Source organism: Siniperca chuatsi, linkage group LG16 (assembly GCF_020085105.1).
Source record: "Siniperca chuatsi isolate FFG_IHB_CAS linkage group LG16, ASM2008510v1, whole genome shotgun sequence".
In the NCBI taxonomy this organism is placed as follows: Eukaryota; Metazoa; Chordata; class Actinopteri; order Centrarchiformes; family Sinipercidae; genus Siniperca; species Siniperca chuatsi.
Genome location: NC_058057.1, coordinates 19759519 through 19782813, shown reverse-complemented (window position 1 = coordinate 19782813; position 23295 = coordinate 19759519). Strand labels below are relative to the sequence as shown.

General features: G+C 38.6%; 1 protein-coding gene across 3 annotated transcripts in view; it reads left to right on the top strand.

Moving 5' to 3' along the window:
- The window catches only part of slc24a4b (solute carrier family 24 member 4b), a 37374-nt gene extending 18140 nt beyond the window's left edge, over positions 1-19234 (top strand). Inside the window, exons 4-17 of one of the 3 annotated variants that reach the window (XM_044169600.1) lie at positions 1375-1449; positions 1544-1628; positions 1734-1837; positions 2169-2243; positions 2359-2384; positions 3281-3334; positions 6481-6635; positions 9931-10100; positions 10367-10502; positions 11127-11293; positions 13809-13923; positions 14613-14725; positions 14887-14952; positions 15851-19234. In XM_044169600.1, coding sequence (XP_044025535.1) covers positions 1375-1449; positions 1544-1628; positions 1734-1837; positions 2169-2243; positions 2359-2384; positions 3281-3334; positions 6481-6635; positions 9931-10100; positions 10367-10502; positions 11127-11293; positions 13809-13923; positions 14613-14725; positions 14887-14952; positions 15851-16000 — 1491 coding nt within the window. In that variant the 3' untranslated portion in view covers positions 16001-19234. Of the gene's footprint in view, positions 1-1374; positions 1450-1543; positions 1629-1733; positions 1838-2168; positions 2244-2358; positions 2385-3280; positions 3335-6480; positions 6636-9930; positions 10101-10360; positions 10503-11126; positions 11294-13808; positions 13924-14612; positions 14726-14886; positions 14953-15850 lie in introns of all 3 variants that reach the window. The other 2 variants (XM_044169599.1, XM_044169602.1) reach the window with 2 other exon arrangements.
- The last annotated feature ends 4061 nt before the right edge of the window (positions 19235-23295 follow it).

Here is a 23295-nt window from a genome sequence, read left to right as displayed (position 1 = left end):
CCCAGGGCTGTAGCCAGGATTTTAGAAATACTGAGGTCTTTTTAATAATGTATTCAAGGATTCAAGGATAGGTTTGCAGATTTTCAAGTCTGCCACAAAGTTTCTTTTTTTAGTCAAAAAAATCACTACTTTTTTTTTTTTTTTTTTTTTTTTACTATGCCTCCACTGCAGCTCAGCAAGGGAACACACAGGGGATTTTGTACTAAATAGACTAACTTTGGGAGATATTAACTTAATTTGTCTTACTCAGACTGCTGAAGCCTCGTATTAGCTTGAGATAAAAGTTTTAATATATTGTTGCACAGAAGGGCTGTAGATTTTGTCACTTAACATTGGAAGCGCATTAGGAAGGGATCTCTTAATGGGCCAATATGAACATGAGGAATGATTACAGCAAGTGAAAACTGTTTTTTTTTTTTTTTTTTTTTTTAAGGCAGACTTGACAAGTAGTCAATTTTTAAACATGTTGAGTCAAAAAATACAAGAGCAGTTGATAAAACACACACCATGTGTATGTGTTTAATTGTAGACCCCCATGGTTAAGCACTTCTCACCACAGAGATTACATTATCGCAGAAATCCCCACCTAAGATACTTGCTACATGGTAGCTAACAGTAGCAGCTCATATCTTATTTTTTCTAAACTTTAATAAAAGCTGAAATACACTAACATTAACTGCAACACCAACATTTAACAACCCCATGATCACTATTGGGTTTTGTTGTCTGCCCCAGTTTGGTTTCACTTGTAAGGTTTGAGAAAATGACCAGAATATGACCAAAACTGAGATTTGAGCTGCAATCCAGTATACTACTCTTAAACTGTGTCCCCAGCTTTATGTTCCACACTGATTTATGACTTGATGTTCTTCTGGTTTCACTGCTGAGAGGAGGATAAAGTGTGTGTGTGTGTGTGGGGCTGATCATACTGCAGTCCTGCACTGCCCCCTGTGGATAGCATAGAGCAGAGCACGGCTGCTGGAGCTGCCGGGCCATGATGATGTCACACCTGATCTATAATTTATAGATCTTGCCTCAGCTACTGAAATAGGTTGCCTCCCCCCTCCACCCTCACAGCGGCGGGAGTATGCAGATCCTTTCAAATTGTAAGGGAAAACGGCTTGTCACTGAATTTGACATTTGAATTTAATGCAGGTCCTATTTTAATTGGGTGTTGTGCTTTGAGATTCCCCTTCACCCGTCCTTTAACAGGAGAATATCTTGCACTGCCAAGGCTCTATTAGCTCAGCTAATTTCTGCTGATTAAACATGTATCTATACAGGGGCACACACACTTGTTCTCTCACTCTATCTTGCCCTTGTCAGACACAGACACACACTCTTCAAACTTAACTCTGCTGGTTCTGTCTCTAGGCACTCTACATGTTTCTGGCTCTCGCTATAACATGCGACGAATACTTTGTGACATCGCTGGAGAAGATCTGTGAGGTACTTGGGAGTTGTAGTCTTTTATCTTTCAGTGTTCCAGTTACACAATGCTGGTTTGTCTGTGTAAACCACCCATCTTGCTTTGTTTCTAAAGAAACTCGATCTGAGTGAAGATGTCGCAGGAGCCACCTTCATGGCAGCTGGCAGTTCTGCACCAGAGCTGTTTGCATCCATCATTGGTACACACACACACACACACACACACACAGTATGTGCATACACTTAGACATTCTCAGATGGTTGGTGTCACCGCTGATTCTGATTATCTGCCTCCCTGTGTGCAGGTGTCTTCATCACCCACGGTGATGTGGGGGTGGGGACCATCGTTGGCTCAGCAGTCTTCAACATCCTTTGTATCATTGGTGTCTGCGGGATCTTCGCTGGACAGGTGTGTGTTTGTGTTTTGTGTGTGAGTTAGAGGGAGTGATTTCCTGCTGCAGCAGCAGCATCATTCTGTTTATTTATAGACTGCAGAGCAGCACATGTGTGGCAGAAGTTCTTTGCTGAGGAGAAACAAAGCCATCTGCTTCAGTTAGTTTTCTCAGAACTGGTTTTAGTGGAAATGGTTAAAGAGCTTAGAGAAGAAACAGACTTATGATCCATATGTCAAGTGAAATTTAGATATTAAATGCATTTGATTCCGAAATGCTTCACAGATCTCTAATACACATAGATGCAATAAAAGAAATGGCCATGCACTTTTCCCTGTGAAATCTCAGGTGGTGATTTTGACCTGGTGGGCAGTTTTCAGGGATTCTTTCTACTACACCCTGTCTGTTTTGGCTTTGATTGCAGTAAGTTGGACAAGTTACAAGTTCACCACATGCGTTTATGAAGACCAGCCGTGACTTTCTTCTTTAAATGTTGTTTATTCTAATCTAAAGAGAATTGTTTCCCTTCATTTTTCAGTTCATCTACGATGAGAAGATAGTTTGGTAAGTTACTCATACAGTTAAAGCTGTAAATGTGTCCATATTTTAAAGTGAGATTATGTAATTTTTGAAAGATGTAACACATTTTTCCCCTGTTATGATTAAAAAGTTCATAAGCACTAAAACACACCATTGCTCAATTCCAAACACTCAAGGATTTTGCTGCTAAAGCCTTACTTGATCTGTTATGACTATTAGGTTATGGTGGCTAATGTTAGCAAACTTTGGATAAATATTGCTGTAACTAACATTACTGATTCAGTTTGCTGACTTTACGACTCCACACTACTTGTTCTACTGATTTACCATTATCCTGTAATTGTTCCTTGTGGCCATAGTGATCTTTGTTCAGCAAAACTTACATAGTCTCACTTTAAAGTTTTAACACTTAGTGTGAAGTTTAGGAAAATTAATTTCAAAAAGGGTTGAAAGCAATAAGGGAATTTCTCAGTTTGTTTAATGTCGAGCTTAGTTGCTGGCTCCTGCTAGCAGATCTACAGTGCATTCAGAAAGTATTCAGACCCCATCACATTGATCATCGAGTAAATCATGTCCAATCAATTGAATTTACCACAGGTGGAGTCGAGTCAAGGTGTAGAAACATCTGAAAGATGATCAAGAGAAATGGGAGGCACCTGAGCAAAATTTCAAGTGTCATAGCAAAGGGTCTGAATACTTACGTCAATGGGTTATTTCAGTTTTTTTCTTTTTTTTAATAAATTTGCAAAAATTTCTGAAATCCTTTAAAATCCGAGACTACTCTTAGTAATACTACCAAATAATGGTTATACCAGGCAGCTAGAAGACCTGGAAATATTCATATAAGCTAATCTATTTGTTTCTTATACATATGTCTGAATTGTTATTTCATTTTATCCCTGTATTTTTCTCTTTTTCAGGTGGGAAAGTTTGGTGCTGGTAGTCATGTATGCTGGATATATCCTTGTCATGAAGTGAGTTCTGCACATTTTTAAATCACTCAGTTGTTTCTTGTTTAATTTATCAGTCAAGCTGACTGATAACCAGTGGTGGAAGAAGTATTCACAGCCTTTACTTAAGTAAAAGTACCAATACATTAATTTAAAAATACTTCATTACAAGTATTATCAGCTAAATGTACTTAAAGTATAAGAAGTAAAAGTACTTGTTTTTGCCCCTGTGACTGATACATTATTATATATGACATTATTAGATTGTTTATATTGCTGCATCAAACTTTTATATCCTAAATATAACCATATAGTTAGTCTAGTGGGTCCCAACCTAGGAGTCGGGCTCCTCCAAAGGGTCACCAGATCAATCTGAGGGGTGACGAGATGATTAATGGGAGAGCAAAGAAGGAAAAAAAACAAAGATCTGCTGCACAAATTTGAAACCATCTAAGAAGTTTAGATGGGGGAAATGTCTCTTTGGTGGATCTGCTAACAACTTTTAGACATCAGAAACGTGACACGGGGCCTTAACTAGACACTGCTTATGTTTTCTAATGTAAAATGTTAATCTGAAAAGTAACTAGTAACTATAGCTGTCAGACAAATGTAGCGGTAAAGTAGCATTAAATGGAAACACTCAAAATACAGGTACCTCAAAATTGTATTTAAGTACAGTGCTCGAGTTATGTACTTAGTTAACATTCCACCACTGCTGATAACACGTTCTCACCGCAACAACCTGAGTGTGCATGTGGGGAGAGATGCTTAAACTCTTGCACACTAATACCTGTGGGCTGATGAGTATAACCAACTGTGCGCTCGGAGTGAGTGTGTCTCATTCATGTCGCCTACCCAGATGTTAGCTGAAGATTCAGCTCAGGAGCCTTCTGGTGGGAAGACGGGACACAATTTTACTGTTTCTCATTTGTGAGTCTTAGACAATAATACTAGATATCAAAATTAGTATTTTTCATTTTGGATATTATTAATTGATTATATAGATTTTCTTTTTTTTTTTTTTAATGCTACATGTAGAATCGTCCAGTTGACAATTATCTGAAATCAAACCACTAAACACCAGAAATTAAGTCTAAATCCTTATTTCAGATGCATTTTATTGAATAAAACAGTTGTCCCATGAAACATACATGAATCTATTGTATTTTAGCCTTTCTTTTGAACTTTTTGAACATTTTTAAAAGGATCAGTAGGGTGTCATCGTAGTAAATTGTCTGGGGTACATATCATTTGATCACAATTTTGGGTTGCAATCTTCCCCCGAGAACATCTTGCCTCCTGTCTTTTACTGTATCTGTCAACTTTCAGCTTGTATGAGCAAATTGTTTGCATAGAATACAAACTCCATCTACTGTATTATGCCATATTTGTGTCTTTTATAGCCAAACTGCATGATACCAACCACATCGTCCTGTGCCGCTGTCTCTGTCCAGCTGGGTAATCTGTGTTACACTCAGCAGCAGCCTGCTCTCTCCCTGCCATAATAGTTTAATCTTTGTCCCTCTGCAGTGGCTAAGAGCACAGGCTTAACTGGATCACTCCTCTCCTTTCTCATTTGGAGGAAAGAAGTGCTTACTGTAGGATATGCTGTCATATGTCTCCCCTCTCCCAAAATATCCACTGACCATTTTGGGCTGTTAAGAGTAAAATGGAGTAGAGTGGGTTTTATATAGCACTATCAGTGCTCTGAGGTGACCTTCCAGGGCTCGGCTGGGTTTTTTTCTTCTCCTGAAATAGCACACATGGTGCTGCTGATCTGTAAAACAAATATCAGCATAGGGAAAAACACAAAATGTAAAAATAACTTCTATCATCTCTATTAATGCTTTTTGAATCTCAAATCATGAGCATTTGTTTGTGGATGCCATTAGTCAAGTAAGCTATACTTGGACACAAAACTGACAAAATAGGCTATACTGCACAAAATGTAATTAGAAACAGACACCATGCTTCTATCTTCATAACATTATCTCCATCTTCAAGTACCACAACGGAAATAAGTCTTGCCCTTTTATTATGTCATCCTTGCCATTCTGTAGACGTGTCTCTTTTCTCATACTGTCAAATAAACTAAACTAAAACCATCTAAGTAACTGTAGCTACCATTCGCTTGACAGCTAAAATGCTATAGCCACTGTTACAAAAGTTAAATACCGTGATGCTACAGAACAGCAGTACACGGTGTGGATGACTAACATTACATGCACTGGCTGATGTAGTTTTATGATGAAAGTAATGGCTTCAGCTAGGTAGCTAGCTAACAAGGCTGGTGGTCAGTGTGTTTAGCTAGCAGTGTTTTCAGTCAAGCTAGCTAGCTTTTTCTTTTTTTTAATCACCTGATTGGAGGTTGAAGGAAAAATATAAAGCTGTGTATTTGTTTTTACACTCAGTTAATTATAACAGTATTATTTACTGTTTATATATGTGACTCGTGATCATATTTTCAGCCTTTTGTTGGTTTTAGGCACCATACGTTACAATGTGTACAAGATATAACATCCTCTATTTTTAAACCCTCAATTCTGATAAGGAAAATTTAGAGTTAAGATGATGGGACTGAATTACTTCTTGCAAATTGTAATCTGAAAAAGACATTTTAAGTTTTGATGTTGGCTTTTGAAGGTGTACCTCTGAAAAGGATAGAGTAGCTCATAATATGTTGCCAGTACCTCTGCGCACATTTTGTTCAAAGGCAGCAGTGTGTTCAGTTGGTATATGTGATCCATTTTTATGTAATGGCACTCAAATGGTATTATTGAAGGCCTGTGTGGCTGATGAAAGCCTTGTGATTGGCTTGTGGGGGATATTTCTTTGACTTTTTTTATTTTATTTTTCTGTCCTAATTCAGAACAGCGTATTTAACCTTTTTTTTTTGTATAGTGTGATGCTGGTTTTCAGAAAGTAGGACACCTTAACTGTAAATTAATTCTATAGAAGCATGGAGAGTAAATGGGTTATTTTGGCTAATTAATACTGTATAGATATTTCAAACAAGTTGGAGCCTTTCATCTGAAGCTTATAAATCCTATTTGCAAATGTGATTCTTCACACTGAATGTCCTCTCTAGTTTATTTCTTTCCCTTTTGGACTCTGGGCTGAACTATTTCAGTGTCTTTTAATTTAGGGATTATGTTCTATCTGTTTCCTAGATTCAACTCCAGCATGCAGAGATTTTTCATGGGGAAGGGGTCAAAGAAGAACGTGGCCAATGGTAACGCTGCAGCCAGCAGTGAGATGGAGGATGGTAATATTAGTTATGACTCTGTTTGGGATGACGACCCGTCATTGCCTTTACTCTCAACAGGTAAGGTTAATCAGACAGGCTGGGTACCCAAGACTACTCTCTGCCAGGAAATTAATCATATGTTAATCATATGTTATGTCATGTTGAAGTAAGATTGGGGTTCCGGGGCTATGAAATGCTAATATACTGGATGATTTGATTCTCTGGAAGACTGTGGTTGTTTCCTTCTGCTAGACGGTCTGTGGCTTGAACCTTTGCTCCTTTCTGCTGAACTAATTTTAATTGCTTTAGCTTCTACTGTATTCTGCTGAAATTTAGAAATGTCAAAAATTGCTTCCTTGCTGACAGATGAGAAGATCCCTACTACACTTGTAACTGCCTGCTAAAAATTAAGCTACAGCTGGTTAGCTTAGTTTAGCTGTTTCCCTCTGTTTCCAGTCTGTATGCTAGCTAAGTTGTTAGATTTTGTACCAATTTACCAAACGAGATCATGTGTTCATTAGTGAACTGGTAGACGAATTTTGTTACCTTTGGACAGAGCCAGGCTAGCTATTTCTCCCTGTTTCCAGTCTTAAAGTTATGCTAAGCTAACCGGCTGCTGGCTGTAGCTTCATATTCAGTGTATAGACATAAGTGGTATATTGTAAGAATTTAACAAACGAAATAACATGTTAATTAGTGAGCTTTAGAGGTGCTTGTAGGCAGATTTAGTCACCTTCACCACTGTCGCCCAATGTTTCCTGTTCCTGCCAATTTCTTCTTATGCTACAGTATGCTAAGCTAACTGGCTGCTGGCTGTAGCTTTTATATTTAGCATACAGACATGAGTGGTATGGATCTTCTGAACTGTCAGTAAGAAAGCAAATAAACACATTTCCCAAAATGTCAAACTATTCCTTTAAATATGATTCTGCAGAACCATATTTTTTTTATATATATAAATTTTCCAAAGAACAAGAAAACTTCAGTCCTTCGACCTCAGTGAACTGCACTACCTGAAGAGAGACGGTTTGTCAAATTTCCATCTTACTACTGTCTTTTTCTTGTGGCAATTTTTAAAAGTTATAGATGTTCCTCCATTAATTTCCGCTGCCCGCTAAGTCATGTTCTGGGTGATAAGCAACTGAATCTTATCTGAGTAGACAGGAGGCACAAAATGAAATGTTCTTGTTTAAAATTGGAACAGCATAATGAAGATATTCTTTAATCTTCCTTCGGTAATGCAGTTTAATGTCAGGGGACTTTGTTGTCTTGGGTTTCAAACTTATTAAAAACTTTTCTAAATAACATCTTTAATGTCATGTTTGGGTGACTTCCTCATAGCCACAGTCCTCCACTTCTACCTTTCCTGCCTTTGACCTTTCAGAAGAGTCTAATCAGTAACATTTAACCCCTCAGAGATTTAACCCTTGCCACTTTGGCTGCATTAGTGTTAACATGCCTGTCTGTTTAACCTTACTAAACTTATTCTTGCTTATTGTCAACAGTGTTGTGCTGCTGTGTGCCAATTCTTTCTGCTTGCATACTACTTTTCCTCTGCCGGTCTCTGGGGCGTAGAGCCACTCATTCCTGAAGTGGTAATGAATTTCACAAGAGGAAATGTTTATGCCGGCTCTGTTTACACAGTTAATTTATGTGCGTTCTTGCATGCATAATAAGTCAAATTAAGGCTGAGTTAAACTTAAAAGCGTGCTGTAGAACTTTTTTATTCCCCAAACACTGCATCTTATAGCTGTGAGCACATAACAAATGAGGAGTTATAGGATGCCAATAAAACATTTTAAAATATGTATTATTGTTAGAGCACAAATTCCCTGAAGTGTTTAATATGTCAGCCACCTGCATAACAGTTTGAGATTGTTGGCTAAAAGATGCCAGAGGTTACATCTTTCATGTCACAGATTCTGAAATCAATCTTGGTCGACCCATAAATATTCACAACCGGTAGACAAACTTCAAAGCTGCACCAGGCAATTTGGATAAGCTATTTGAAGTTCAGTGCCCAGAAATCATGTGATGTCAGTAACTGCACACAACACACTCATGTTAACCCAGCTGGTGTGTGATGTTTTATACCAAAGGTATGAGAGGGGCGAAAAGTTTCAATGCTGGTGAGTCCAGGGGTGATTACCTGAAGATTGAACTCCTCTTTTCCTCCATGACATGAGGATAGAGTGAAAGAAAGAAGAAATCATTTGGGACTGAATCTGTTAATCTGCTCCATGAAAAACTAGATGGTTTTTGATTAAGTTGTCCCATCATAAGTGAATTTGCTCAAGCCCAAAAGAACACCTTTAGCCAAGTAAGGTTGTTATGCTGATCTGTGAGTGACAGAAAACCATTTTTCTTATTTATTTTTTTTTATGTTTCAGATCAACCGAAAGATTAAGTTTTTATGGGTTTTAGACAATTTTTCTACATCTTAACTAACTAAACTATTATCTTTATTATTATTATTATTATTATTATTAACTAATATCTGAAAAGTGCATTGTCACAATGAACTGAAAAGCTGACATTTTGGAGATGCATGGTTTTTACAGGACAGTGACAACTCAGTTGGGCCATTTGCAGCAATTTTGACTGAACGCACTATTTTATGAGATACTGGAATTAAAATGATCCAAACCTACATATGATGATCCAAACCTACATATGATGATCCCTTATAGTTTGTTTCCTGGAAAGACAACACGTGTGTCCTCTATCAAACAATACTACCAAGAATTACTTCCCTCGTCTCTGTTGAGACAACAAGCAACATGAAGGCACCAACATCAATTTCCAGGTCACATAGGAGAATATGAGGGAGTGGAGTGAAAGGAGGAATGATTTTCAGAGCCCCAACATGTCTAGACGAGAGATTCACGCTGTTTAGGGGACGCTTTTTGGTGTGAAGTTTTTGATTTGTGTAGGCATTGAACTGTCCACACTGAGGCCGCACTGTGATTTAGGGTAATGGTGTATGTTGACATAAAATCTTGCCTGGTGCAGCTTTAACTCTGACAAACTGGCTCTGGTTCAGCCTCCATTAATATTCCTTAGTAACTTGGCCTGGGACATTCTAGCGCTACAGACTACAAAATTTCACTACAAACGTTCATAGTACAGAACATAACTCTAGATGGCTATCCCTCTCTTAAAAATTAATTTGGTTTAGTGTAGTTTTAAGTTGCACTTTAGAATGTTCCAACAGTTAACTTAAATTAACTTTTACATCACTGTCAGGAACGTATCAAGTACATGGACTTGAATGAAACAAATAAAATGAATAGAAATTAATGAATATAGTTATGTGCTTGTCTGATGATCTGGTTTGTTTTTTATGTTCATATCATATCCCTCTACCCCTCAGTCAAGCCTAGCAAGGCTTACAGTCGTGGATCGGTGGTGATGGTGGACGAGATCATGAACGCCAGTCCTTCAAAGTACAGGTTCCCAGAAGCTGGCCTCCGTGTCATGGTCACCAGCCATTTTGGACCCAAGACCCGTCTGCGTATGGCCAGTCGCCTCATCATTACAGAGGTACAGCTGGACGTTGTTGCTCCAACAGGAGGATTTAGCTGCTATTTTTAGCTTTGTGTTTGAAACTAACCTCCAACACAAAGCTGAAAATAATTAAACTCAAAGAAGTTCCATATCTCAGTCACACAGTATACATGTATTTGTGTTTTTCATTCATGACTGCAGAACAAAATGTATTGAAGATATGGCGGTAGCGCAGCAGTCAAAGTAGCAACGTGTCTGCTCATCTGCTCTTTGACTTAGTTTCTTTTTTCTGAAAGCGCCAGAAGTTGGTCCAGGCTGCCAATGGAGTGGAGACACAAGTGACTGACGGGAAGGTTGAAATCGAGAATGGAAACGTGCCAGAAGACAAACCCACCGAGGCGGAGGAAAACGACACCATCTCGCCATTTCGTCTTCCAAGTATATGATTCATCTATTTATGTGAACGTGTATAATTTGGCATACATGAATGGATACTTTAGGGGGTCAAAATGATAAAGGAATAATCTAATTTTGAAACATCTTTGACATTATTATTATTACATAGATTTATGAATCTATTTTATGTCCTTCTGTATTGCTTATTCTAATAACTTCAAATAAGCGATGCATAACTGTCCGCTGCAATAGTTATTGATGTCCTCGTTCAAATTAGTCAGTGGCTCAATATAAAACAAATAAAATGTAAAAGAAATGTATATGTTGTTGGCACTTACAATAGATAGATGAATATGTCTGCTTGAGAGACTGTAGCAATCCGGTTGCTAGGAAGAATTGATTTTACTTTACAGATTTTACTTTATACTTTACTTTACTACTTAACCCTAGGTGTGGCACCTTTTTTTTTTTTAAATTTTATTTATTTATTTATTTTAACAAATAGCATTTTAGTACTTGTCATCTGGACAATGCATGTTTTTTTCAAACGCATTACTTAAAAGCAAGCATACTGTAAACTGTAAATGTGTTTTGATCAATATCCGTTGATCAAAACAAAAACCAAAGGAGGCCAGTCTTTTGTGCTAATGTGTATTTCTGCTGCAGGGAATACTGGCAGCAAGGTGAAGTGGCTGCTCTCGTGGCCTCTGCTCCTGTTGCTGTACTTAACCATCCCGAACTGTGCCAAGCCTCGCTGGGAGAAATTCTTCATGGTCTCCTTCATCCTGTCCACTGTCTGGATTGCCGTCTTCTCCTACGTCATGGTCTGGATGGTGAGTGTAATGTTTGTGTGGAAAGCAAGAACTCAATAGATTTTCAGAGTGAGGCATTTATCAGGACACCTTTTTAGTATTTACTTTTACTTGAGTCTAGTCAACATAAAATTAATTCAGTGTTTTTATAATTGGCATTTTTGCTTGAAAAAGTACTTAAATTATTATTCAGACATTCTGTTTCCAGCTTCTCATTATGAAGAATTGCTGTTTTTCTCTGTTTTTATATAATTGTATGCACATACTATAGGTGCATATCTATGCAGCAATGTAAACAGACTTCCAGTAAAGTTTAAAGACAGGAGTTGGCCTTTGAAGTTGTTACTGGAAGCAAATGTGAAACTGTGAAAACAGTATTTGACAATAAATTCAATGCTAGTGATTAGAAATCAGAAAAGGTTACTGTAAAAATTAACTGGTACAGTAACATGGAAGGGGTATTCACAAAAGTGTAGACATGTTATCAAATTAGTCACATTATTGTCCCTCATGCCAACAAAGTATCACCAGTAAAATAACAATTTTAAGTCCTGTAGGATCTACAATACAGTAATTAATCTAGTAAAAATAAATAGTTCACAAGAGTAGTACAGAGGTATTTTACTCTGTACTACTCTTGTGAGTTTAGCCCATCAGTAAATTAACTAGCAGTTATTCATAATGTTTTATTAGGAACACATTAGCCTCAGACAGCTAGCACAATGGCTAACCTGGTTAGCAGTAAACTGTAGAACAGCTTTAATAAAGGGTATGTACAGATAATGCTCAAAGGGCATTTAAGGAGAAGATAAGAGATTCTTGCCAATACTAGCTTGCTCACAGAATGAATTAAACTTTCATTATTCATACAAGCCAGGACCAGAGTGCTGCGTATACATTTCCAAACAAGTCCAGAGTCCAGAAGCAACTTAAGCATCTTTCACAATCAACTCAGACCATCATTGTCTACAAGAAAATTCATAAATCACTGACAAAAACATATACTATATAGTACTGGAGAAATCAATAAATATTAATTAAATAATCCATCTTGCCTTCTTTTCCATGCTTTTGAAACGCATCAGAATTAAACAGCCATTCCAGTTTTTTCCTCATTTGTACACCAGGATATTTCAGGGTTTTGTTGAGCTGTTTTATGGAAAATGAACTCTCTTAAATCATCATAATTTGTACATTACAAAAGAAAATGGGACTCACTTTCCACCTTATCCAAATCATACAGCTCCTGAATATTTTTGAACTGACCAATCTCATTGGCCAGAGGAGGAATACCAGCTGTCAACTGTGCAACTAAAGAATTTTGCTTCTATATAAACGAGATATAACACATTACTCAGGGCCTAATTTTTGTTTGCTTTGCACACATCTCCTTAATTTTTGCTTTAGCAATATATTTTCAAACCATTTTTCTTCAAATGTCAATAAAAACTTACTTTTAATAAAGTTAGCATTACAACACAAATTATTCCCATTCCTCAGGTTTTGTGGGTTGCCATGTATTCATCTCTTTACATAAATATACATAAAAAAGAATCCATACCAGATATCAATATTTATTTGTTTTTCTTAATGCCTTCTAAGTTACTAATAAGTTCCAAAAGAGAGGGACGACACATAAGAAGAAAAGAAATTGTCTCGGGAATATTCTAGGTCATCTTTTAGTTGGAATGACCACAGTATCAACTTCAGAAGAATACATCTCCATCGTAACATTAACTTTAAATGTCAACATGAACAGAACAATCCAGTAACCTGCATCTCTCTCCTGTAAGGTCAATACAAGCAGTGCTGTTGTCCAAAAGCTCAGCTGAGGTGATCACCTTAAAGTCCATACAAGTGTACCGGGGGGGATTATTATATAATCCACTACATATTTTCCTCTTGATGATATAGATGAAAAATTGTCATTAGCAGGATTTAATCTGCCATTTAAGCTGCAGCATTTACAATCTCTGAGAAATTCAAGGAGCGATTCCTCATGGCTGTTCATGCTTAGGTCTCTCGAGATTAAATGTCATTAATATCCCTTATACAGTCGTCTTTATCTGATTCTATAACTGTCCTCTTGTAGAGCCCGCTGGTGGTAAATAGCAGGAAAAAAAAACAACTAGACTATACTGCAGCTCCCGGTGTTCCAAGCGGACTCTTATTACGCCATCCATGATTTTATCCATCACGTTTATTCTAAAATGATCCAACAAATAATTAAACCAAAATACCAACTCCTTCTGAAGCTTTTCTGGCTCTTACATGTAGCTTCCAAAATCAATCTGATCATCACTGACAAAATGGTGGATGTGACAATGTTAGCTTAACTGTTATGGAACTGTCAGTAGCGGTTGCTACTAGCAACAGAATGTTCAACTGAAACCAACTGCTGGTGGCGGAGGATGATGTCTGCTTGGTTAATTGTGTGTTTGTGTTAAGCTAAGTAAGGGAACATTAAACATGGGTATTATTACATAATACAAACAGAATGTAATTTCTGAGCTCTGACACTGCATATTTCTCTCAGGTGACTATAATTGGGTACACTCTGGGAATCCCTGATGTCATCATGGGCATCACTTTCCTGGCAGCAGGCACCAGTGTCCCAGACTGCATAGCCAGTCTCATTGTGGCTCGCCAAGGTATACCTTTCGCTCTGAAACATTTTTAGATTTAGGAGTTTTGTTACATAGTGGAGAGCCAGATGTTGTGGTTATGTGGTACACATTTTATAACACTAGTCCAACAGGACAGTCTTTTTTTTAAACATTATATCAAACTTTGACAATCCCGAGTGGTTAGTTGGGTGAGTCATTGGAATAAACGAACACTACAAATATAGATACAGTTGACTTGTCGTTTGTGGCGTGGATGTTTTTTTTTTTTTTTTAAGTGGAAAGGCAGAAGAACGTGTCAAGTATGCATTGTAAGCATTTTACATGCAGATGGAGTTAACATGTATGTGTGCATTTTAACTATTATTGATAAAATTTGCAGACATCCAGATACACAAAGAGGTGCCCTTACTAACTAACACACTTACAGAGTAGTGTCCAGAAACGTGTTGTCTCCTACATGCATAGAAAAGAGTTGAACAAGTAGGAATGTGGAGTACTATTGAGAACAAGATAAAATAATGCAGAACTGTTTATCGACATTGCAGTGTCGCCCTGTGTCACTATTTTCCCAGCTGAATAAGGTTAAGGCCAGAAAATACAGAACAGCAAAATGTTAATCTTCAGTCTGAAATAAAAATCTAGATGAAAAACTCCATATTCTTTGCTTAAAGTTATAATTGCTTTTTCAATAACTTAATTTTATTTTGTTGCAGGTTTGGGAGATATGGCGGTGTCCAACACTATTGGCAGTAATGTGTTTGATATTCTAGTGGGACTGGGGCTTCCCTGGGCGATACAGACCATGTGTGTCAGCTATGGATCGGAGGTAAGGAGCTAGTTTACTTTACAAGAACTCAGACCTTGTCATTTCTGCATTATCGTGTGTTAGAAACAGCTTAAATCCAGTTACTCCTTATCTCTGATATTGACTGATGAGACTGAAGAGCTGCAGATGAATTGTTGATCTCTCTGTCTTGTGTGTTGCAGGTGATGATTAACAGTCGGGGCCTGGTGTACTCAGTGGTGCTTCTGCTGGGCTCTGTGGCCCTAACGGTGAGCAACAGTTAATGATGTTTACGCTACAATGGTGCCACATGTTGACCACTTCCAAGAAGATAACTTGGTTTACTGCTGTAGAATCCGTACGTGGTTAAAACAAAAATTCACAGTACTTGTATATAGATAAATAACATCCCTGTTTGGCTACTCTCATCACATGCACTGTTATGCAATAGTGACTGAACCAAGTTATGTAATTGGTTCATCAAAATGTTAAAATTCAGTATTATAAACACTTTCCTGTGAAAAATCCTCTGGTGCAAAGGAAGTAATATAATTTTTCTTTCTGGAATAAACAGACGATTCGGGTAGTTACACTGCATTCAATAATAAATGGGAATGTGAGACTCCTACTAGAGAAAATAAACCAAAATGACCCTTTTTAAGAAAATGTGTATGACTTTATGACTAGAACTTTGAATTGCAATAAACTCCTACTTCACAATGTAAACATCAAATAAAAATGGGTCTCTACACAGTTGGTAAACAAATGTTACTATTCCAAAAAACCTTAGTTTGCTGGGTGTTTTTTTTTTTTTTATTATTATATTTTTAAAGATGGATTCTTTTTAAATCAATTGCTGCAGTAATTTTTGTTTGTTAAACGCATGTTGAGTTTCTGGAGCTCGTCAGCAGCTAAACTAACACTACATGCGTCCATGTTTTTCTGACCTCAAACGCACACAGATCAGTAATGTGCTAGCTACAGAAACTTGGAAAGATGGACACACTGCTGTAGTGTAATCACTGATCAAAGAAGGAGACAAAAATGCCTTTTGTTGGTTACAATTTTAGGATAAGATTTGCATATTATGTGTATTGGCTGTACAGTTAAGCTACATGATACTGATGCAGTGATGCAAGCCATTCTGATGTATTTGTATGTGTGCAGGTGCTGGGGATCCACCTGAATAAATGGAGGCTGGACGTGAAGCTGGGCGTGTATGTCCTAGTCTTGTACGCTATCTTCCTCTGCTTCTCCGTCATGATCGAATACAACGTATTCACCTTCGTCAACCTGCCCATGTGCATGGATGACTAGAGCACAACAGCATGCCTCGGATACCAAAACCTCAACGCTCCCACAGCAACCCCCAAATCCTTTTTTCAATAATACTGGACCTATCTGCAGACTCTTTTTCCTCCTTCCTTGCGTTCACTCCCTTGTAATCCTTTTAGTCCCAAATATGAATCTCATTTCCTCAAGAGGCAGTACACGCTGTAAGAGTGGACTCCATTCTATGTATCCAATTTGTCCTCTTGTCACACAGTGCCAGTCCTTAATGCCAATTATTTTGAGCATTGCCTGTTATTGCAGTGAAGTCCTTATTTCCTCTGTGCGCCTGTTAACTTTCTACCCATCTAGCATGCCTTTTAGATGTTGGGGACCTCCAGAATCATACGTGTCCCTGTTGTTTGTTGGTGTGTGTTTTCACATTGTAGATTTCCACACACCATTTCCAAAGCCTTTCCATAAACCAAACCAGAGTCTGTGAAGAACAAAAAAAGAAACCCATGAGAAACTATGACTGCAATCACCTCCCCCCAGTCCCACATAGAGAACCTTCCTTGAAGTCATTCCTAAAAGAATTACTTACCCCAGCACCCAAAGAAAATAGTACACTCCTTTTTCTCGCTCGACCCCCTGGAGGAGGGCTTTGTCCTTGGCAGCTCCCCTCCTCCACCCTGGACCCGACTCCCCTGGCATGGCCTTTGGCATCAGGGAGCAAATACTGTCAGCGCTTTGCTTCACTCACCCTCCGCAACTCTTCTCAACCCTCATCTGCCTGATCAAATCTGCTTTGTTTTCTTGGGGGGGGGGGAGAAAAAAAAAGACACTTTTGTCAGGACACTTTGTGTCAAGATGTATCACAGTCCGGATCAATTGACTGTGAGGGTGTTATGCATATGCAGCACGGCACAATGTAAACTTGTAAACACTTTTTTTGTTGGTTTTTTTGTATTTATTTTTTCAAAACAAGGTTTTGTCTAGTCTGAAATACAGAGGAGAGCTTGTTGCAAATATAGGACATTGCCTGTTTTTCACTGAAACAAATTGCACATGGAAATGCTTTTCTTGCTTTGTGCTGTAAGGAGATTTGACCACTCAGAGGGGTATCTGGCTGGTGGTGGCGACTCCACTCCAGCATTATTTTCATTCAGTGGTGGGTCAGTCCACTTTTCCCTCTGCACAACTTCAGAAACAAAAACTTGCTCCAGATCTGTGGGATGCATCTGATTTTTGCCATCATCAGGTGACTAGTTCTCATCTTGAGACAGCAGCAGAATGGAGGTAGTTGTTTAAGAAATGCAAAGAAACCAGACGGTTCTCAACACTGACTGTCTGCTATAGCACCCTCTTTCCAGTGGGGGGTACTGCAGCCCCTCTACCCACTGCAGGGGTGCCAGCCACAGCCATCGGTTATCAGGGAAACTCGAAGGACAACTCCAGGAGGTGGCGATGGTGATGGTCTCTTGATTTTGAATTACATGTAGATATTGCACTTTAACAGCCATCCTCTCATTCTGAATCAACTAGTGCTTCCTTCTCTGTGTGTGTGTGTGTGTGTGTATGTGTGTATTTTCAGTGTATATGTGACTGTGTGTGTGAGTGAGAGAACATTGTATGTGTGGGTGTGCTCAGTATGGACCCACACTACTTTTCTCACACCAGACTCTCGAACAGACTGGAACCTCGTTAACACCATGAGCACACCCGCCTCTGTCTGCAGTGCATGCTGGGACATTAAACGCAGCTCCTCCACAGCACAGCAAAAGGCTGAGGGCTTCTGGGCGTCTCCATGGAAACCGCCCGACCCACTTTACAAAAATCGGCAGCTACGAGCTACACTGCAATCCAGACATTTGACATCATGCAAAAATGCCTGTGAGGAGTCGACATGTAAGGTGCAGAGACTAAAAACTAAAACGGGTGTGGGGAGTGTTTTAAGTGTTGAACATATTCCTCTGCCACACTGTTGGCAGCAGGCACTTGTATATGCAATCTCAATTTAAAGAATTCTATGTGACAGAAGGCCCCTGCAAGGTTGCCATATAAAGACGGGGGATCCCGTGGAGATGTGACGTCTGTTTGTCTAGTAGTATTTGATGTGAGCTCACAGGTGTGCGTTTGTGACAGCGAGAGAACGAAGCCCAAAGGATGGACATTTCTGGAACAGTGACTTTGAGGGAAATCTGATTTCCCCTCCTACACACACTCACCTCCTTTTTTCTTTTTATCTACTCTTGTCCCCTCTTGCACAAGGGCATTAACTCTCCATCAACCCTAGCTGAAGGAGCAGAGGGGCAGCAGGGAACGCATAGATGAATGGATTGCTTTCCTCCACCGCCCTCGGTCCCATTGTCACTTTTCAAAGCACCTGGATGAGAGCAGACTTGAAGGAATAATAATATTTTTAAAAAAGTTGGATGCCCTTAAGCTGCTACTCTATTGTGGTTCAAATGGCTGTGTATACTGGATGGAGGTGACCACACAGGGCCTATAGACTCCTCCACACACCCTCTGACATCCTTGTACATCACCCCTCCTCCCCCTCAACCTTTTCAGTGCATCTTCTGTACATACAGGACCTCATTTTTTATGCTTTTTGTGGGGAAGGCACGTCTGTACTGTATTTTGAGTTGATTCAGAATGTGCAGTGCTAAGGTTGTTTTTTTTGTTTTTGTTTTTTTCAATTTTTTTTTTTTTGTGTGTGTATTTTTGTTGCTCTGTGTGGTCATGTCCCAGTTGCCAGGTTTGAGTGGTAACACGACAGTAGGGGGGGAAAAACACTGCTCCTCTTTTTGTCCTCATCTTTACACACACCGTACCTTCTCACCGGTTGTCTGACTTGCATCTTTCTTACCAAAAGACACTTTTTTTGGAAGAGGAAAAGTGAAATTCAGATGCCATACTTGTCGTAGCTCTGCATAGATCCAGATTGTATGGAAATCCTGTGTACAAACTAAGCGCACACACTTTAGAAAACACACGTTAGAAATGGAAATTGAACACGAGAAGACTGGTATGTATTTCTTGATTGAATGCGACCTGATGCACTGTGAGCTCAATGTGACGTGGGAGTTGTTTGTCAAGGATAATAAATGATTAAAAAATATATTTAATGTAAAGTTAGTTACTATAAAACATTATTGAGGACATCTGTATAACTTATATGAATGTATTGTCTTGCTATACTGGACATATCCAACCAATGCATTTTACTGTAAAGCAATAATGTGAAGAAAAAAATAAAATAGCAAAATAATTCCTGTACTTTTGTCTCATAAGTTCTTGAATTGTTTGTGAAATACATAAATTAAATGAAGCCATTTGTACATGCACCTGTTGCTTGTGCTGTTTTGTTTTTCACAGCATGTTTTAAAATGATTAAAAGGGCACTTTGACTCTTACCCCATATTTTGGATAAAAATCAGTGGTGTAAGTACAATTTTAAAGTACTTAAGTATTTCGATATCATGCTACTTTACACTTGTATCTACTACATTTCAGAGGAAAATAATGTACTTTTTACTCCACTAAATGTATTTCACAGCTGTAGTTACAAGTCACTTTTCAGATTAAGATTTTTCTGCAGTACAATATTTAAAGTACATTCTGCTGATAATACTTCTGTACTTAAAGGGGTTCTCCAGCAATTTAGTGTTAAACGTGGGATTGAGAGAAAAAGATGATTAAAAACAATGGTCAAAATTGAAGCAGCAGAGGCCGAGATAGCCAAGCGTGAGTCAAGCGCTAAAAACACTGGATCCTTCACTTCCCATAATGCAACTTTAGAAAGCTCTTTCCAGAGACACCTAGGATGTCATACAGCTGTTTGGACAGGCTGTGTCCACCTGACAAATAAACTGAACTTCATGTGTAAAATTGGTGGAGTGTCCCTTTTAAGTTGGATTTTGATTGCAGGACTTTTACTTGTAATGGAGTATTTTTATATTGTTCTATTGGTAATGATCGTTCCTCTCATTCTGTTTAAATTACTGCTTTAAATGTTAATTTCTGAAGGTATACAGAACAACTTATAATCTCTGCTAAAATAGTCTTTTCTGTAATTTATTCTACTGCGTTACTGTAGGATTTAATTAACAAAAAGAACACTGGAAGACAATTTCAGACTTGCTGACTCAGTTTTTTCCCCTTAAACCAGAAGCCAGATGACACAGTGCAGCTTTCACAGTTTTGATATGAGCAGTTTAAGATATGTAATAAATCTTTCTTGGTGAAATGACCTTAAGGTAAAGTTAATGAGTTTGATGTACTCCTCATGGCTACTCTGTTGCACCAACAGTGATTAAAGCGCTTAAAAAAAGAAGTAGTTCATGTCCCCTTAAACAACTCTTGATATATTCTGGCCATATCACCCTGGCGTGATTGCATCCTCTCTGTTTTTCATTCTGCCGGCTGTGCTTTTCTTCACTACAAAATGTACTGATTTTTAATTAAAGTTCCAGCATCTTCCAATAACATCAGCTGTGGATAAATTCACACTCAACGCTCAAAGTAATACCATGCAACAATACTTTTAATTTTTGGGATATGTGTGAGATTAGATAGCAAATAAATCATCTGCTATTTGGCTGAAGCATCCCTGAAATGAATATCTAAATGAACGAATCCCACTTATGATTTAGATGTTGCTGCAACAGCATGTGTTTCTCCCTGAGTGAATGATGAATGATGATATATTGGTCCGTACTGGAAACTTGTCTTATGTGATAATCAAGCTGAAGTGCCCTGTACTTAGCCAGACAGGGTAACTGCAAACAATTTGTTATTTATAAAGATGACTGGCAACATGTGAAGAGTCCATTGAGGGGCGAGTGATGGGAAAATTCATGTTTTGATTGCATCTTGCCTCCATCAATCTGGATTTTTAGTTAGTAGCACCAGTAGGGGGCAATGTTGCAACAGGATTCATATCACAGTGTCAGACAAACTTTGTTACAGCTCAGAAGAAATGGAAATGGAGCTTCTTTACCCAAGTGAATAAGACTCTGGCAGTCTATGATATAAAGTTTCAAATATCAAACTGTGACATAGTCAAATTACTGGAATTAATGGTTTCTATATGATTTCCTGCACAAAAAACATACTGCACATAATTTGTTAATGATGGATGTCCATACTGTTCATCAGTCAGCAGGCAGTGCAGCCATCTGGTGAGACCAGCATGGCTCGTGCAGGCTACTGGTGCTTCTCCCTAATGAGCCACCCTCTTGGCTATCGTGCAGCAGTTAACAAGCTTCTCTGTCAGCCGTGATCTTGTGGGCTGATGAGTTCCCTCTCTGCCCCCTAACAAGCCCGTTTGGGCAGCTACTGTGTGTCTCCCATGAACGCCAGCTTAGCTCCCCTCCACCATTTGTTGTGCCACATTTAGAGACAAGGCCCACGCATCCTGGCCTTGACATATACAGCACTGTAATCCTGCTTTGAAAAGTTGTTTATCTGTTCACCCTACCGCCTCCACAGTTACAGTTTGGGGACATTTTCTTTCCTTGTTTGTGCCTTGCCAGTATTTTTGACTCCGCTCTGTGGTGGGTAAATCGCTGTGCTGAAGTGATGGATGGTCGGCAAACTGGGTTGTTGCTGCTCGCTGCAGTCCCTCAAAAGGGCATCCTGTGCTCCTGAAAACAAGGTGTTGTGGGTCTCCCATGTGTCCTTAAATACTGGTCTGGTTTGGCTTCCTCTGTAGCATACTGACATTAGCTGGTGAACTTTGACTCTGCATTTTTTCAAGTGTTAGTTCACCCAAATTACAAAACAAGGATTTCCTCACTTACCCCTAGTGGTATTTATCCATGCAGATAGTTTTGGTTTTGAGATATCGTTTCTGAGATCTCTGCCTCCAATGGAAAATTGTTGTGGTGCTCACAGCAATGAAAAAAACACATTTAAAAATTCAACAGCAACATCTCTTTCCAGAAACAATATACCCAAGGTAATCCACAGACGTCAAAATTAATAGTTTTCACTGGAACTACTTTTTACTAAAAAATTGTCCTAAAAAAACTGTTAACAGAGAGTAATTTGGATTTTTCAGAATAGCTGAAATCTGTTCTATCTCCCTGGAAACAGTGTTTGTTAAAGCAGCATTCCCAATCCTTTTGGCTTGTGCCCCCTTAAAAATGAAGCAATGTCTTCTTGCCACCCCTTATCACAGATTGCAAATGTCACCAGGTGGTGGTCAGTTCAAACATATACTGATTTTCTCTCCTCAGATTGTTTTATTGGTTTTAGGTGCCTTAAGACGTAAAATCACCTAGTAATTCACAAACAAATAATTAGAAAAAAAGTCAACAATTTTGCGAACTACACTGGACTTGTCATGTTGCTTCTTTTTATTGGTTTTCTTAGCATTGACACCCAGGAACTCTTTTTGAATCTGTCTCTCCTGTCTTTTTTATTTAGCAGTCATAACACTAAAAATCCACTGGCTGAGTCCATTTAAAAGTCTCTAAGCTAACAGTCCACAATCCTTAAGTGGTACATTGCTATTGTACTCAGTTACCACTATGTGACCTTTCCCTGGTATTTAAACCGTCTGCAAACTTTATAACTAGATAAAATTAAAATAAACTGAATAATGATGAGGACAGTGACATTATCAGAGCTCCTGTGGTCACTGGCTGTTTTGGGTCTTTTTTTAGCAACCCAGCCAATAATGAAGCTCCCTTTAAAATAGCACAGAAATCAAGCCATAAACATCAGCTGTTTTCACAACTAACAGCATGACTTTCTACCGCAGTGCACGCTCAGCTTTCATTTATGCATATCTGTTTATGACAGCTCCCACAGTCTGTTCCCCTGTGCATTGTGGCTCGGTGATTAATCCATTCTGCACACACTGTACAGTTCATGAAGGTAACACAATACCTTCTTATCTATGTATGTATGAATATCAAGTAGTTAGCCCTGGTGAAGCTGGCAGTGTGCAATGGAGACTGATAGTTCTGATAAGACCATCTGAAAAAATCAACTAATGGTGAGTCATGCACTGAGCCCTTTAATCAGGGTTAGAGTTAACATGTGTAGTGTGCCATTGATCACTGAGTGCTGTGGACTTTTGTTAGGCTATTCCACAGACATCCATCATTGCAAGAACACATTAGTATTGGAACTAGTCCAAGGTTTGCATTTATTGTAGCCTGAAATATAGATTCACACTCAGAATGAAATCAAATTTTAAATTAAACAGTAAAGCTGACTCTGATACATTGCTTGGTTTTCAGTAGAAGCCATGGTCATAATTCAGTGTGTTGTTATCCATAAGTAAAATGGGATACTTCCTCCTTTATTAGTGAATTATATGTAATATT